We start from the raw sequence: 16268 nt of genomic DNA on the forward strand, positions 1-16268 counted from the left end.
AGAAAGATAGAATGGTAGATAGATGATACCTAGATAGATAGATAGATAGATAGATAGATAGATAGATAGATAGGTAGATAGATGATACCTAGATAGATAGATAGATAGACAGATAGATAGATAGATAGATAGATAGGTAGATATAGATAGATAGATAGATAGATGATAGATAGATAGATGATAGATAGATAGATAGATAATACCTAGATAGACAGATAGATAGATAGATAGATAGATAGATAGATAGATAGATGATACATAGAGAGATGATAGATAGATGATAGATAGACAGATAGATAGATGATAGATAGATAGATAGATGATACATAGAGAGATGATAGATAGATGATAGATAGACAGATAGATAGATGATAGATAGATAGATAGATAGATAGATAGATAGATAGATAGATAGATAGATAGATAGATAGATAGATAAATAGACAGACAGACAGATAGATAGACTGACTATCTATCTCCTATCAGTTCTGTTTCCCTAGAGAATCCTGGCTAACACACCTAACTACCCACTCTTGAGTAGCTCCTACCAGTTAGTCCGTGACAGGACCTCACATATTTCCTTCATGTTGCTCATCGCTACCTGAAGTTGAATTTTAGCAGCTTGTTTATGTTCCATCTGTAAGAGCATAGGGCCCAGTGAGTGGGAGCCCGGTCTTTCTTATTCAGTGTGTACCCACAGCACCTGGATGGGTCCCTGGTGCTTAGTGAGTCTTTGTAATCATTTGTGGAAGCCAAGATGGATGGGAGCAGTGGAGGAAGGAAGCGTGAGGAATATATTACGAGGAACAACAGAGAGATGATTCCCAGAAATATTCCAGGAGCTTCTCATGAGCCCCTCATCTGAGTTTCAGTCCCCAACAAGGTCCAATGACGCTAACATCTGTCACCCTGCATTACCTGCTGGTGTGTGACATTGTTTTTTTTAACATTTTCTCTGAACCGAAGCACTGCCTTCCTTGTCAGCCTGTACTCCAAAGAAATGTCACACACACCCTTAGGCCCCTGCTGGAGGTTTCTCAGAGGTCAAGTCCCAGTTTGTTTATTTTCAACATTTTCTTGGTCCAGTGCAATCTGCCTTCACAATCCTGGCCTTGTGGAAAGTTCTAGAGATGACAGTCTGGGACAGTGAAGCACAGAGAACAGCCAGGTATTAGCTTGCTGAGGAGGGACTCAGGGTGCAGGTTAGGGATGAGGCTGGGGGTGGGGACAGGAAGGGAAACAACTCGGTTGTACTTTAGAGGGAAGAGTGACTGAGTGAAGGCCATCACAACTACACCAACTGACCGCCCTCCCTCTACAAGTGGCCTCCTCTTAGGCTAAAGATCAGGGTTTGAGTTCTGTCAGTGGAAGTTTTCCCAAGCCACTCACCAAAATGCAACAGCAAATACCCATTGGCCAGGCCTTAGTTTTCTCTTCAATGCCATTTTAACCAAACGGTTTGCTCTGCACGTAACCTCCCAGGGTTGCTGAAGCCCATTACAGCAGAAGCCCTGCTCCCAGACAGGGACCTGAGCTTGAATCCCCACTGTCTGTGCAGCTGCGTCTTGGAAGGAAGGAGACGCCGCACAGTCTCCCAGTCCAGATCTGAGAAATGGACACACAAAATAATCTCTGTGGCCAAGAGCTGCAAGTCTTCTCGTCTCTGGGCTGGTTTTCAGCTGTCAGCCGGGCAGCCCAACTTGGCCACTTCTGCCCACGCACACACAGCTCAGGCTGGGAGGCTGGTGGCTCTGCCTGGGCACTAGGCCCTGTGGATTCTAAGCTCTGGGATCAGAGGGGCTGCCGGGCATGCCCAGGGTGCAGAGCATGGAGCAGGTGCTGCTCTGGGCATGACCGGCTGATGCTCTTCTGCTTTCAGTGTTTCCCTCTCTTCTCAGAGGGGAGCTCCCGGCTCTGGTTCTGTCCAGCAAGGAAGGGCAGGGGGTGGCTCAGTCGTCCTCATCCTCGTCTTCCTCCTCGGTGTCTTTGTTGGGGGTGCACCTCTGGACGCACTGCACCACGGTGGCCAGAAAGAAGCTGGAGATGATGGCGGCGACGGACACGGCCACCCCCGAGAAGATGATGATGAAGAGGTCTGTGAGCGACAGGCTGAATCTGCACTCGCTGAAGCTGGCCTCCGACAGCTCGTGCAGGAACACCCTCCTGTTCTCCGTGGGCAGGGAGCACTGGAGCCCATCGAGGCCTGCGTGGGACAAGGAGGCAGAAGGAGAGACAGGCTCACGCTGCAGCACAGGACTGCCTCAGAGTTGGCAAGTGCAGCGCTTACAGGGTGCAAAGCAGGGGCATTCTCCCAAAATGAAAGGGGGAAAACATTGATTTGTATGGAACTTAAAACTTAAAAAAAAGTCTGAATAATCAGCATGGGAAAAATCACCATGTGTTGGTGTCTTTGCCCCACTTTATGGCATGGGACTTGGGTTATTGGTTTGGAGTCTGCTGGGTGGTGAGGGAAGAGGGTGTCATCATTTTAGGGTTTAGGGCCCCTGTAGACCTTCATGCAGAGCTGGGTCATCCGCCGTCTGAGGCGGGGTGCAGTGTGGGCCAGATGTGGGGATGGGGTGATGAGTGCCAGCCGGTGGCAGGTCCCTCTGGTTAGCGGAGCTGCTTCTGAAGTTGGAGGCCACGGTCCTTGTCATTGCCCACAGGGCAGCATGAACGGAGGACTAGCCTGGCACTGTAGAAGCTCCGCCACCACAGAAGGGTTTTCCCTTGACTGGAGTGCGGAAGGTAAGCCTTTACTTGGAGGGGCCTTCAAATAGCAGTTGCTGAGGCTCCTCAATCACCCGAAGAGGGCTTTAAAATGCAGATCCCCAGGTATTCCCCTCCTGCCCCAAGAATCTGATCCAGGAGATCTGGGGTAGGATCCCAAACTCTGCATTTAAAAAAAGCATGTTTAATAACCAGGCAATTCTGATGCTGCCAGTCCACAAAGCCCACTTGAGAAGCACTGTCTTCCAGTTGTTGAAGGGGAGAGTTGGGGAGGTTGAAAGCTTCTAGGATGTGCGCTCCTACTAGGACCAGAGGGACCCTTATAAACTCTGTTTTGTTTACTGGGGTCCCCTTTAAGTTTTCACTTGAAGAGTGTTTGGCTAATTTAAAAAGAAGCTTCAAACCCTCGAGTCTAGAAAAACATGACATCTGAGTACATGCTGAGGAAGTGCTTTATAACAATAACAATAAATGCTAACTAGAACTTAGCATGGGCCAGGTGCTTTTCTTAGCACTCACATATAATAATCGTCACAATGCCATCAAGTGAAGTAGGGGTGCAACCATGAGAATTGCAGGTGGGTAGACTCTATACCCTCCTTTACTTAGCCTAGAGGAAAACTTGACTGAGGCACAAAGAAGTCATGGTCATTCTCCAGACACTCATTTATTCATTCAACACACATTTATGAAGTTCTTCGCATGTGCCAAGGGATTGGTGATAAACAAGGCAACAAAGGCCCCTATTCTCAGGGAGTACAAATATTAGTGGGAGCAGACAGACACTCATTCACACATTCAACAAATGTTTGTTGAGTATCTACTAGGTAGTAAGCCCTGGGGGTATAGCAGCAAATAGAACTAAGTGGTTGCCCTAATGCAGCTAATGTTTTAGACAAGAAATGAGTAGATCAAGAAATACATAAAATGTTTAGGATGAGACATCAGGGTAAAATGAGAAAGAGTGTTTGGGATAAAGGACCATCTTTAGCGAGGGTGGTCAGGAGGAAAGATGGAACCAGCCATGGAAGAACAATCTAGGCAGAGAAGATAGAAAGTTGGCAAATAGCTCGGCGTTCAGGGAACATGATACAGCCAGGGACAGCAGAGTCTGGGAACTGAGTATGAGCTGAGGTAGAAGAGATGGGCACATGTTGAGATGAAGCCGTTGATGGCCAGGGTCTCCAAATGAATATTATGAACAGAGGCTTCACCTCCACCACTGACCCTGTTATGGACTGAATTGTGTCCTGCTCCCAAAATTCCTGTGTTGAAGACCTAATGTCCAGTGTGACTGTAATTGGGGATAGGGTCTTTAGGGAGGTAATTGGGTTTTAGGAGGTCAGAGAGTGGGGCCTTAAACTCAAAGGACTGGTATCCTTATAAGAAGAGAAAGCAAGAGAGAGATCTCTCTATCTGCACATGCGCAGAGGAAAGGCCATGTGAGGACACAGCAAGAAGGAGGCCACCTGCAAGACCGGAAGAGAAGCCTCATCAGAAACCAACCCTGCTGGCACCTTGATCTGGAACTTGTAGCTTTCAGAACTGTAAGAAAATACATTTCTGTTGTTTAAGCCACTTAGTTTGTGGTATGGTTATGGTTATGGCAGCCCTAGTGGACTAATACAAACCCTCACTGGACATGAACAAAGACACAGAATCCTGTTAATATTAACCAAAGACTATTTGTTACCAAGCATCACCTACACATCCTGACTGATACACAACATGAACTATATAAAAGTCAAGTTACTGCCATGATTCCACAGACTTCAGACATAAGAAAACACATGATGTTAGAATTGACAGAGGTCAGATCTTCTGTTTCTGATTTGGAAGAGGAGAGAAAAATTACGTAGCAGTACCTAACACTCATATTACACTTACTACCTGCAAACACTATATTAAGTGCTACATCCATACTAAATAAATTCTCACACAACAACTCTATGAGGTAGGTACTGTTGTTATGCCATTTTATGGATGGGAAAACTGAAGCACGGAGAATCTACATAGCTGGCCTTCAGCAACACAGTTTCATGGAGATGGGAGGACACCATTTTGATAGGAAGCTCAATTGCCAGCAATCTCTGCTTACTTTTGGTTTCCTTGCAACTCATAGGAAAACCTCCAATTGCTCTCTTTTTCAGTGCTTCCAGGTTTCAAAAAGCTAGTCCTCAGCCCATCTCCAGAACTGTCTGAAGGTCAGGAATATTTCTTCACACCTTATTAATTATCAGGCTTTTGTCCTGCAAAGAGCAGCTCTACCAATTGTACAGCAACCTGGCAACCACCCTTTGGGTCTTTATTTGTGTATCTTTCCTTCTTCAGCTGAAAAACAGAAGCTTTCTCCTTCCTCTGTGCTGGCCCGTCTTTTCTTTCATCTACAACCAGCCCACGGATGCTCTTCTCCCTGTGGGATCCACTGCCTAGCAACCAGACTCACACTATTTCCTTTACCTGAACCAGTGTCTACCTTACAGACCCAAGGAGGTAGCTGGGCCACAGCTATGTAGGTTTCTCCAGTTTACACTTGACAACAGTTCTCAACTGTTTCTTTGTTGTTAAAAAGCCAAACTTTTGTTTACTTTGTAGGAGCATTTTGCATGCAATTGAACAGAACAGCAGAACTTTAAGACAGAGTTTAGTGGGGTTCTGTTGCAGATACTGTTTTCTGCAATGGAAAAGTGTGGAAATCTATTGCCCTGCCTCCTCTAAACACCATCCAGCCCACCCCCAGCCAAAGATGTTATGAAAATAAACAAGATGGATACCAATGGACTTGCAGGAAGCACAGGCAATTTCTAAATCCAAGATAATATTTGCAATCTTCAAACCTGTAATGGGTCATTATTATACTTTCTGGGAGTCCTTTTCATCAATAAGCTGTATTAACTGGAAAACAACCACTGCGAAACAACACAAGTTCACAGATTTTGCCGTTTAAACTCAACCTTTGCTGGCCGAGAGTCCTCGAATCAATTCTGATTTCTACAGTGGAGTTTGTACCTTGAGATTAGGCTTGACTTTTTTTTTTTTTTTTACAATACAATACTTTTAGAAAATGTCATCTTGAATTTTTCAGTGGCTAGAAGAAATGGGCTTCTTTGAAAAGTGCCACACACAGGCTCACCAGAGGTGGGGGCCTCTGGAACCTTGCTTGATGGAACTAGCATGATAAGATACACTGTCTTAACGTGTTTTCATAACTCACAAAGGGCAGAGAAATAAGAAGAGCTGGACAAAGAGATTCAGTCTGGCAGACAGGGATGGGCTGGGGGGTGGGGGGCAGGCAGGGCAGGGCTGCAGAATGAATGCTCTAAAGACACATTCAAGGCCAACTGCAGAACTCAGGAGTTGGAGGTAATCTGACTTTGGGGTCCCCTCTTCTGTCCTGTAGAATCTTACTTTAGACCAGAGTTTCTGAGCCTCAGCAGTATTGACATGTTGGGTCAGATCACTGCTGTGGAGCCATACTGGGCACTGCAGGGTGTTTACCAGCATCTCTGCCCTTTACCCACTAGATGCCAGTAGTACCCCCACTACCCAGTATGCCGATCAAAAGTGTGTCCAGACAGTGCCACATGACCCCTGGGTGGTGGTGGGGAATAAAGTCCTTCTGGATGAGAACTTTAGACAGAAAAGTTTAGCTAAGTAGTAGCCTTCTAAGGCAGGCTAGTTGGAGTTAGTAAGTTTATTCGGAGGCTTTGATTCATGCATTAAACAAAAGAGGTGAGCTTTACACTAGATGCCATGAAGGATACAAGAAAGGGGAGGAGGGAAGGAAGGAGGAAGAAAGAGGAAGACACAGTCCTGGTCTTGAGAAACTTAGTAACAGGAGGGGCATTAGGACCGGGGCAGTAGGAGGATGGGCATATGGAGAGGAGGAGGGGAGTCCCTGTGATGTCCCTACTTGATCTGGAATGTTCTCTCTCCTTTCCTGACCCCCATCTCTTCCGCCATCTGAGTTAAGAACAGCGAATGAAAGCCAGTATTTATAGGGCAGTTCATGTGTGCTGGGCGCTGCTCTTAGGGTTTTACGTGAATTAAGTCATTTAATCCTCATACCAACCCAATGAGGAGCCTGTTATAATTATCTCCATTTTACAGATGATTAAACTGAGGCCCAGAGATTCCAAGTGACCTGCTCAAGACCATGCAGTCAGGGAACAACAGAGCTGAGACTGACCCTGTCTCGGTCTGGCTCCAGAGGCCACATACTGACCGCTACCCCATCCCACCCACTCCCCAGGCAGGGAGACCCTAGGCTGCACCAGCCCCTCCTGACATCTCAGAGCAAGTTCCCTCCAGGCAGAGGGTCTCTTAAAGAGATGTCCTAGAACTGCTGCCACCCTCCTGGTCCCCAGGCCCTGACCTGGACTAGAGAGTTCAAGCTGCTGGTCCAGCCTCTCTCTTACTGAGAGAATGGCCCCATGGGTGCTCTGCAGTGTGGACATGGAGGGACAGCCCTCCAGTGAGCACTGGAACAGACCCTGGCAGGAGCCTGGCTCTCCTGCCTGATGTTCTGTGACCCTAGGCCAGGCCCAGATTCCTGAGCACCACCTCATGGTGATACTGTGAACATGAAATGAAGGTCTATCTAATATGCTCCTACCATGGTGCCTGGCCACCATTCATGGTGAAAAAAAAAAAACTCAGTGCACACATAAAGATATTTATTATAATGAATTGGCTCACATGATTAAGGAGGCTGAGAAGTCCCAAGATCTGCAGTTGGCCAGCTGGAGCCCCAGGCAAGCTGATGGTGTAGTCCCTGCCTGAATGCTGGCAGGCTCAAGATCCAGGAAGAGCCAATGCTTCAGTTCAAGTCCAAAGGTGGGAAAGAACTGATGTCCCAGGTCAAGATAGGCAGACAGGAGTTGTTCCCCCTTACTGCAGGAGGGTCAGCCCTTCTGTGCTAATCAGGCCTTCAACTGATTGAACGAGGACCACCCACAATAGGGAGAGCAATCTGCTTTACCAAGTCTACTGAGTCAGATGTTGATTTCATCCAAAACACCTTCACAGACACACTCAGAATGTGTGACCAAATAAATACTGAGGCATATTTCTGAAAAAGAAGAATGTGAATTTTTCCCAATTCAGTATAATCCACCTCCTAACTCCTGCACCCTCATCCATGCCCTGAACTGGGAAGAATCTGTGGGAGTGTGTGTGGTGGGGAGAACCATTTATTGAGCACCTACTATGTTTGGATGCAGTGCATGCCCCTAAGCGCACACCATTTATCACTTACCTCCCTAAGCTGCACTGTATTATCTTCAACTCAGAGCTGAGGAAGCAGGCCTCAGAAATCTTTGGCAATTGACATACTATTAAAGCCAGAATTCAACTACACGCTCAGCTTATTTGACGCCAAAACCCATGTTTTTTCTGTCTCTCTCTGCTGTCTGTAATGCTGCCTAGATACAGCGTCCCCTAGATACAGTATTGACCCGAATGATGGCTGGTAACCAGTGGGCCTTGTGTGGAGCTGCTGGAGAGTCATTGCCAGGAACTAAGAATTTGGATTAAGGGATTTAAAATGGCAGTCGTGAAGCATACACTCCATGACTCTAGGGCCAAAGCCCCTTTCTTCTGCCCTTCCTGTGTGTTTTTGTGAATAAAGTCTTATTGGAACCCAGCCAGGCCCCTTGGTTTACTCATTAACTTTGTGCTACAACAGCGGGTTTGAGTTGTTGCAGGAGATTATATATGACCCACAAGGCCTAAAATATTTACTATCTGGCCCTTTACAGAAGGTTTGCTAACTTTTGTTCACAACTCGACCTCAGTAACACCTCCTCTTGGAAGCCTGCCTGGAATGCATCCCATGCATCAGTTCCCAAGTCAGGCCTCCCCTTCCTGGTCCCCCACATCGTCCTCCAACAGGTCAGCCCCACCACAGTCCGGCGGCCCTTGTCTCCCACGTCTGCATCCACGACTCCCAGCTTAGGGCCTGGTACAGAGTACATGGAATATCACAAAAGCTGCGAATATCCAGAACAAGCCAGAAACGTCTAAGTGGGCAGGATCCTGGCATGTGACACTGGCAGGGTCCTGAAGGTAGTCTGAAAGTGAGGGCTAGTTTGTCAAAAAGCTAATCAGAAACCACTCACTTATTTGTGGGGAGACCAGAGGAGCTACTACTCACACATGCCATTTGTTTGGTAGAAAACTTTCAACTCTGGCATCTATAAACCCCAGATACAATACAATAAGTTCTTCATGGCAAGAATGTTAGCAGCTGTCAATTTTTATGATTTCTCTACCTTCTTCAATGAAGGGCATCCAGGAGGTGAGGAGCTTTTCCTGTCTATTACAGGTCATTTGTGAAGTAGTAATAGTAATAGCTGGTGGGCTCCACAGGTAACACACCTCCTGCTCTGAGTCTAGAACTGAATGAATGAGGGACGTGGGATTCAGAGGAAGATTAGGATGTCAGCTTCGTTACTGACAGAAGACACAGCCTCATGCTGTCTTCCTATAGGCTGCTCCACATCTCCTTTTAGCACGAGTGAGTGTTCTACAGAAAAACCTACATCCCATCATTCCTCTGCTCAACACACCACCCCCTCCCAAAACTCTTCTCTCTCAAAATGAAATCCATGATCCTTACCACCACGCCCCAAAGCCTCTTACTCCACTTTGCTTGCCATTCCTTAGACACCCCAGAAAGAGTGCAGGCCTAACCCAGGGCCTTTGCACCTGCTCCCTCTGCGAGATCCGTCCTTCACTTCCCTAAGGCCTCTGCTTAGATGCCACTTTATCAGATGCTCTCTGATATTAAATGCTTATAATCAAAGCTGCACAGTAAACTTGTAAAACCAGTTTGGAACCCATGCTACCTCCAACGGTGGCCCAAGCCCAGAGGAGTCAGTGGAAAGAACATACAAGGTCATTCTAAAGGCGTTTGGATGTTATATTAGATTCCGAGGGCTGCCACAAAATGGGTGGCTTCAAACAAACGTCTTCTCTCCCAGTTCTGGAGGCCAGAGGTCTGAAATGCAAGTGTCAGCAGGGCTGGCTCTCCCTGGAGGCTCTAGGGGAGGACCCCTCCTGCCTCCTCCAGCTCCTGGCGGCTCCAGGAGGTCCTTGGTGTATGGTGGCATCACTCCATATCCATCTTTCACATCTCCGTCTGTCTTTGTCTGTCAGATCTCCCTCCTGGAAGGACAGCTGTCGTTGGATTTAGGACACTTCCTAAATCTAGGATGATCTCATCTTGAGATCCTTAACTTAATTGTATGTAGAAAGACTCCTTTCCAAATCAGGTCATATTCATATGTTCCAGGCATTAGGACTTGGACATACCTTTGTCAGGGAACATAGGGGACAGTCATCTGTTACCTTTTGGACTTTCACCCTCCATCTCTCTTCATCTGGAGGCAGTTTCCAGGTTTCATTTTGGACAATCACCTTTCACCCCCTTGGGTAGGTCTTGGTGCGACTTTCTTAAAACCACAGCCCTTCCCTGGACAGGGGGTGGCACATGACCTATACTGGGCCAGCAGCTCTCTGAGCCAGTATACAGAATCTGAGTGCATCAACCAAAAAGATGGTGGGGCCCAATCAGTCCAGCAGCCCTGCCCTGGAGAAATCGGCCGTTGGTTTCTGTCTTCTAGACTCCCAGAACCGCCTCTTGCACTTCTGAGGCTGCTCCCCCAGGCTTCTCTCCCATCTCATGAACTGCCTGACGTCTGTGCACTAAGTCCCTTTGCGTACATTAGCCAGGGCTGGCTGCTGTTGTTTACACTCAAGAGGCCCAACAGTGGGTTATAGGAAAGTGGAGTTAAGGAGGAGCTGGACACCTGCCCTGCTAGCCTCTGTCCCACAGCCACCATCATCTCACTGCCCAGCTGTCCTCCAAAACCATGTGCTTGGAGGCTCCAGGGTCTGGAGGGAGTAGAAACGATTGAGTGCAGCTCAACTCCCTGGGGAGACAACTCAGTGACCAGGCATAACTGACGGCAGGTCGAGCCTCTACCTTTTGCCTTGTATGGGACTTCCTCCAACCCACATTTACCTTCCACGGAAACTAATTGGGTTCCAGCTCATTCTGGCCTAGGCAGAAAGGGCCCCCCTGCTCCTTCCCTTTATAACCAATTCGTCCTGCTCTACCAGGGCGCACTCAGATGAGACCTGCCACCTTTCTTGTGCAGGTTGGCTCAGCACCAAGCCTGCTGCCACACTTCAAGTCTCTCTCCCCCTGACTGATGCCTTCTGCCCAGCAGCTGACACCTGAGCTGGAGAGGGTGAAGAGCTGCCATTCTCCCGAAATAGATGGTGACACAGCTGAGGGTAGATTGAGATTAATCTCTTGCCCCTTGTCAACAAACAGGCCTGTGGCCAGAGGATCTCTTGGGGCCTTTCCCCTGATCTGGTCTCCTGGGAGCTGCCTAACCCAGATCAGTGGCAGACTCTCCTAAGCAGGTTTTGTTGTTAAAAATGTATTTTTGTTGTTCTTATTCCAAGTATTATGCAAAGCTGATGTATAAACTGAAACAAAGAAAATTTCAAAAAGGAAGGTAAAAAAACCAAAAAATGCATATTTAATACATGTGTTGGCTGGTACCTTTCTGGATTTTTTTCTGTGTGTATGTGTACATAAATCCATCAGGCAGAAATATGCTCTGCCAGTCTGTTGGATAACCATACTGGGAGCATCTTCCCAGTCAAACAACATAATTATCAAACATCCCTTGTAATGGCTACAGGGATATTTTATTGCGCAGATGAGCCATGATTTACTTCCCCAATCCCAAGATGTTTCCAGTTTTTCTCTTACTAGAAGCAACACTGCTGTGAGCACCTGTGTACACATCTGTAATTATTTCCCCAAGATATATTCTCACAAGTTGAAGACTGTGTGAGCGAGTGCCCGCACTCATGCCAGCAGTGGATTTTGTCACTTTTTCATCTCTGCCAATCTGATAAGCCATAAAAGTGTATATTGCTGATTTAATTTGCAGTTCTCTGATAACCTGTACTGCTGAACCTTGTCCCGTGCGCTCATTGACCATTTGGAGTTGTTCTCCTGCGCACTGCCTGCTCAAGAGCCGTGCAGAGATCTTTGTAAGTCTTATCAGGGTATGCGAAGGCCCTGGTGACAAGGTGGCTGGGGACAGAGTGTGGCTGGTCCGTACACCCAACCCACTGCTGCAGCTGCAACTCCCGGGGAAGGGGCTTCCCTCCCGCACCCTGGGAGAAGCCCCAGCATGAAGGCTCTCCAGGGACCCCGGGCATAGACCAGAGCTCACCACTCCTGTCCCTCTCCTCTGTCCAAGGAGTAAAAGGGCTCCCCTGGGCTGGAGAAACACCCTTCTGGGCCCTCCCCGCCAACACCCAGAACTCAAAATCCGAAGGGAAGCAGCTTTGTGTTCTTCCACACGCACAGCCAGACTTTCAGGCAGGGCCTACCAATCGCACGGCGTCATAGGGGTTCAGATCCGAAGGTACCGCTGACCTCGGTTAGACCCCTCCCCGCTGCCCCTCTCCTTTACGTCACAGCTGAGAGGCCCAGAGAAGTTAGGTAACTTGTCTAAAGTTATACAGAGCCTGGATGGAACCAGGGCTCCTGACTCCCCACTGAGCACCTTCCGGGCCCTGGGTTCCCAGTTCACCATAAGTGCCTGGCGGCTTGCAGGTAGTGTGGCCCCTGCTGCAGCCGCTCGACCTGGGAAGGGAGGCTGCACAGAGGCATGCAGACGGCACTGCAAGGCCTGCGCCTGCGCGTGGGGGGCAGGGTGCCCGGAACGGAGCTCTCATTTCCGTGGTACCGACCTTCCTTCTCCACAACTTTCATTAAATACCGACTGCGGCATCGGGGGAATTTCCCACGTGTCCTCCCTGTTTCAGCCGCCAGACACTGTGTCTGATTAAGTAACCAGCTGATTCCCACTATAGGAAGACGCCCCGGCAGCACCGGTCAAGGGCTCCTGCGTGGGCCTGGGTGTGTTCTGTAGAGTGGGGGCAGCACAGTGCAGGGGGCGCTGGACCAGGTTCTGGCTTGTGTCTACTGTCCTCCACCCCACAGGCCTGCCTCCCGGCCCTGGGCCTTAGAGCACATCAGTCATGTCAGCAGCAGATTTTGTCCGCTATGCCTGGGAAGGCATGCGTGCATTTCCACAACCACCTCCAGCATCACCATCACTGCCATCATCTCGACCATCACAACAATTGCTGCTTCACCACCTGTCCTGGGTCCGCCACCTCCACCACGAGGCCCACCTGCCCCAGGTCCACACCACTGCAGCAATGTCAAGCATCAGTAACAGACATGTGCTGTAAGTTGGGTCTTGGGCTGGGTGCTGGGTATCCAAACCTGTGTATAGTTACTGTTGATGATCTGGTCAGACAGATCCTCTGGCAATGCCTGTGTGAGGAAGTCTAAGACTGGCCCTGTGAGTCTGGGTCCTCCCACCCGTCACGGTGACCAATGCTCCTCGCTGCCTTGGAGTGCCTGAGACACCCGCTGGGGCTCCCTCCCTGGACCTGACCTCTGAGCACCCAATGTCCCAAGTTAACACCTAATGGTGGGCTCCCTGGCCAGGTGGAAGAAGTGATATATTGAGTCTTGTGTGTGATGAGGGGCATGTATGTAAAGTGAGCCCCCACTGATGACACTGTTGAGATGATATTCTACAGGGCAGTAATTATTGAAACTCCTAGTATTTACCAGGAACTATGATAAGCACTTCACCCTTATCAACTCACTTAATCATTTTTCTCGAAAGACCTTGTCTTGCCCATGGGTTTCAGCTCTGGACAAGTTCACTATGGAGTCAATAAGACCAAAAAATGACAATGGAATGTTCTTGGGGTGAAAGGGTTTATACCCAACTTTATTCCCATGGTGGCAGGTCAGTCACTAGAATTCTGTCCACTCAGAGCGAGTCTGCATGCAGCAAGCTGGTCTCTGCCTCTGGGCCTCTCTGTCCCTGCAGCCGTCTCAGTCTCTGTCCTTGGTGCTGCCACCACTCCAGACTCTGCTCTCCTGCAGCCGTGCCACCATGTCACACAGAGCACTGGGCAGAGCTCTTTATATAGAGTTAATAACAACATATTGCCCACATGTGTGTAGTGAGTTAGCCGACAAGGGCCAGGTGAGAACCCTGGCCATAGGAGCCTTCACTTTCTCCACACCCTTCAAGCAGTGTTCTCAACTGGGGGTGATTTTGCTCCTGAGCAGGCATTTGGTGATGTATTTTTGGCAGTCAGGACTGGGTGGGAAGCTACTGGCACCTACTGGGTAGCAGACTGGGAAGCTGCTGCACATCCTAAAGCACACAGGATGGCTTCCAAGGCAAAGATTCAGCCTGCACATAACAGCAATGGTGCCAAGCCCTGCTTTGTCACTCCAGGACATCTCCCCATGAGTGCTGGCATTCCACCATCAGCCCCTAGGTTTCTCTCTATGCCCCAAACAGCCCCAAAACAATTTACTTACAAAGCAATTCTGATTTTCCTGGGAAGTCAGGACCCAGGTGGATTTTTTGTTATATTTCTGATTCTGGCAGCTGGAGCCAAGGGTAGACCTGGAATCCCAGCAGCCACACCTTCACCTTGCGGTTTTCAGTGGGTACCAGCACTGCGGCAACTGCTGTCATGGGGGTCAGGGTTGTGGGTTGTTGGGAAGTGACCGCAGGACGAGGCATTGGGCCTGGGACTGGGGAGGGGGTGTCATTAGGAATGGCCTGTGCAGGTGGAGAGGGCCTCACCTTCATTCAACTCCCTATATCACAGGTGGGGAAACAGGCCCGGAGAAGTGACATTACTCTCCTGTGGGGACAGATGCTGCCCAACATGTCCACATCCTAGAGAATCTGTGAATATGTCTCCTTCTTACATGGTAAAAGGGGCTTTGAGACGGGGAGATTATCCTGGGTCACCCGTCACCCAGGTGGGCATGGTGCTGTCACAGGGGTCCTTAAAGAAAGGACGTGGGGGGTCAGAGTAGATGTGAAATGGGAAAGGGGGTCAGAGTGATGCGGGGCATGAGTCAAGGAGTGTGGACACAGACCTCTTGATTTCAGCCTGTGAGACCTATTTTGAACCGTAAGATAGATCTGTGCTGTTTTAAGCTACTCATTTTGTGGTAATTTCTTATAGCAGCCACAGAAATTAACACATCCTCCAAGATCACGCAGTAAGGCAGGGACAGGGGGCCTGGGAGTCAGGGATCCCCATGCTCAGTCCCAAGCACCTGTGGCCATACCACGTCGAGACATCTGTGGCTCAGTGTGAGTCCCTGGAACTGGGGTCCTTGGAGCGGTGACCCAGGCATTCATCTACAGCTGAAAACAGCAGCCAGCCTTCCTGTGTACCAAGCACTGTGCTAAGCACATTACAGGGGCTATCTCTCTGACCATATTTTACATGAGAAAACTGAAGCACAGAGAGGTTAAGCCATCTGTCCAGGCTCACATAGGGGGATTCAGACTGTGATGGATCTAAATACAAAGTCCAAGTTGTCAGCCTCTGTGCTACATTCCACTCTAGTGACTGCAGAGCAATGTGAGGGGGTAGCATCAGCCTGGGATCAGGGGCCGTGGCTTCGGTCTTGGCTTTTCACTGGTTTGCTGTGTGGCTTGGGGCAAGTCACTTGATCTCTCTGAGCCATGGTTTCCTATCTGAAAGCAAAGAAGGGTAGACTAGAAAACTCTATAATCTAAGCTTGCCTAGTCTTCTGGAATGTTCTCTCCAAGAGGGCAGAGCTTTGTCAGGTATACCATCATGTCCTTAGTTTCTGGAGTGGAATTTATTTTCACTGATGTTCAGTCTGTTTTGACTTCTGCTAAGATGTTCAAGTCATCTTTGAATTCAGGCCAGGAGCTGAATCAGGGAAGCTTGCTGACTAAGTATGGCTGTGAGCCTAACGCAGGGGCTCTGAACGCCAGAGGATGAGCCTACAGCACGGGGACCCTAGTTTCTGATACGAGATTTGACAAGCCGTACTTGAGCCAGTCTCTCTGGGTCATCCCTCCGCTCTGCCACTTCTTGGCTGGTGACCTTGGCGAAGTCACACTAACCTGTCTGTGCCTTGGCATTCTCACATACAAAATGGGGTGATCTTGGCTGACTCTGACCTCTCTGGAAGACGTGAATAGACTGAGAGCTATGCCATCCATCACAGTAGCCACTGGCCGCATGCTGAGAACATGATACATGACCAGTCTGGCCTGAGAGGTGCTGGAAGTGTAAACTGCACCCCAGGTTTTGAAGACCTAGTATGAAAAGAATGGAAAAATATCTCAGGAATGATTTTTCCCTTTGATTACAAGTTGAAGGAGTAACATTTGAATGTGCTGAATTAAATAAAATACTAAAATCCATTTCACCTGCTCATTTGACTTGCTGCCGCTACTAGAAATTTTTTAATTGACATACGTGGCTCCCTTTCTATTCGTAGTGGGTGGAGCCTCCCTAAGTGCTTAGTTAAGTACTCAGAACACAGTAGACTCTCAATAAACAAAGCCAATGGGAGCGACCTGCTGGGGGCAGGAAGCAGTGATAATCGGAAATCAAATAAACAAAAG

At 48.6% G+C, this 16268-nt stretch overlaps 1 protein-coding gene across 1 annotated transcript in view; it reads right to left on the minus strand.

Moving 5' to 3' along the window:
• Window positions 1-16268, minus strand: part of LRRC38 (leucine rich repeat containing 38) — a 25941-nt gene continuing 9673 nt past the window's right edge. Inside the window, exon 2 of the mRNA XM_017673712.3 lies at window positions 1-2203. Coding sequence (XP_017529201.2) covers window positions 1950-2203 — 254 coding nt within the window. The 3' untranslated portion in view covers window positions 1-1949. The remainder of the gene's footprint in view (window positions 2204-16268) is intronic.

This window comes from Manis javanica, chromosome 4 (genome assembly GCF_040802235.1).
Source record: "Manis javanica isolate MJ-LG chromosome 4, MJ_LKY, whole genome shotgun sequence".
NCBI classification, from domain to species: Eukaryota; Metazoa; Chordata; class Mammalia; order Pholidota; family Manidae; genus Manis; species Manis javanica.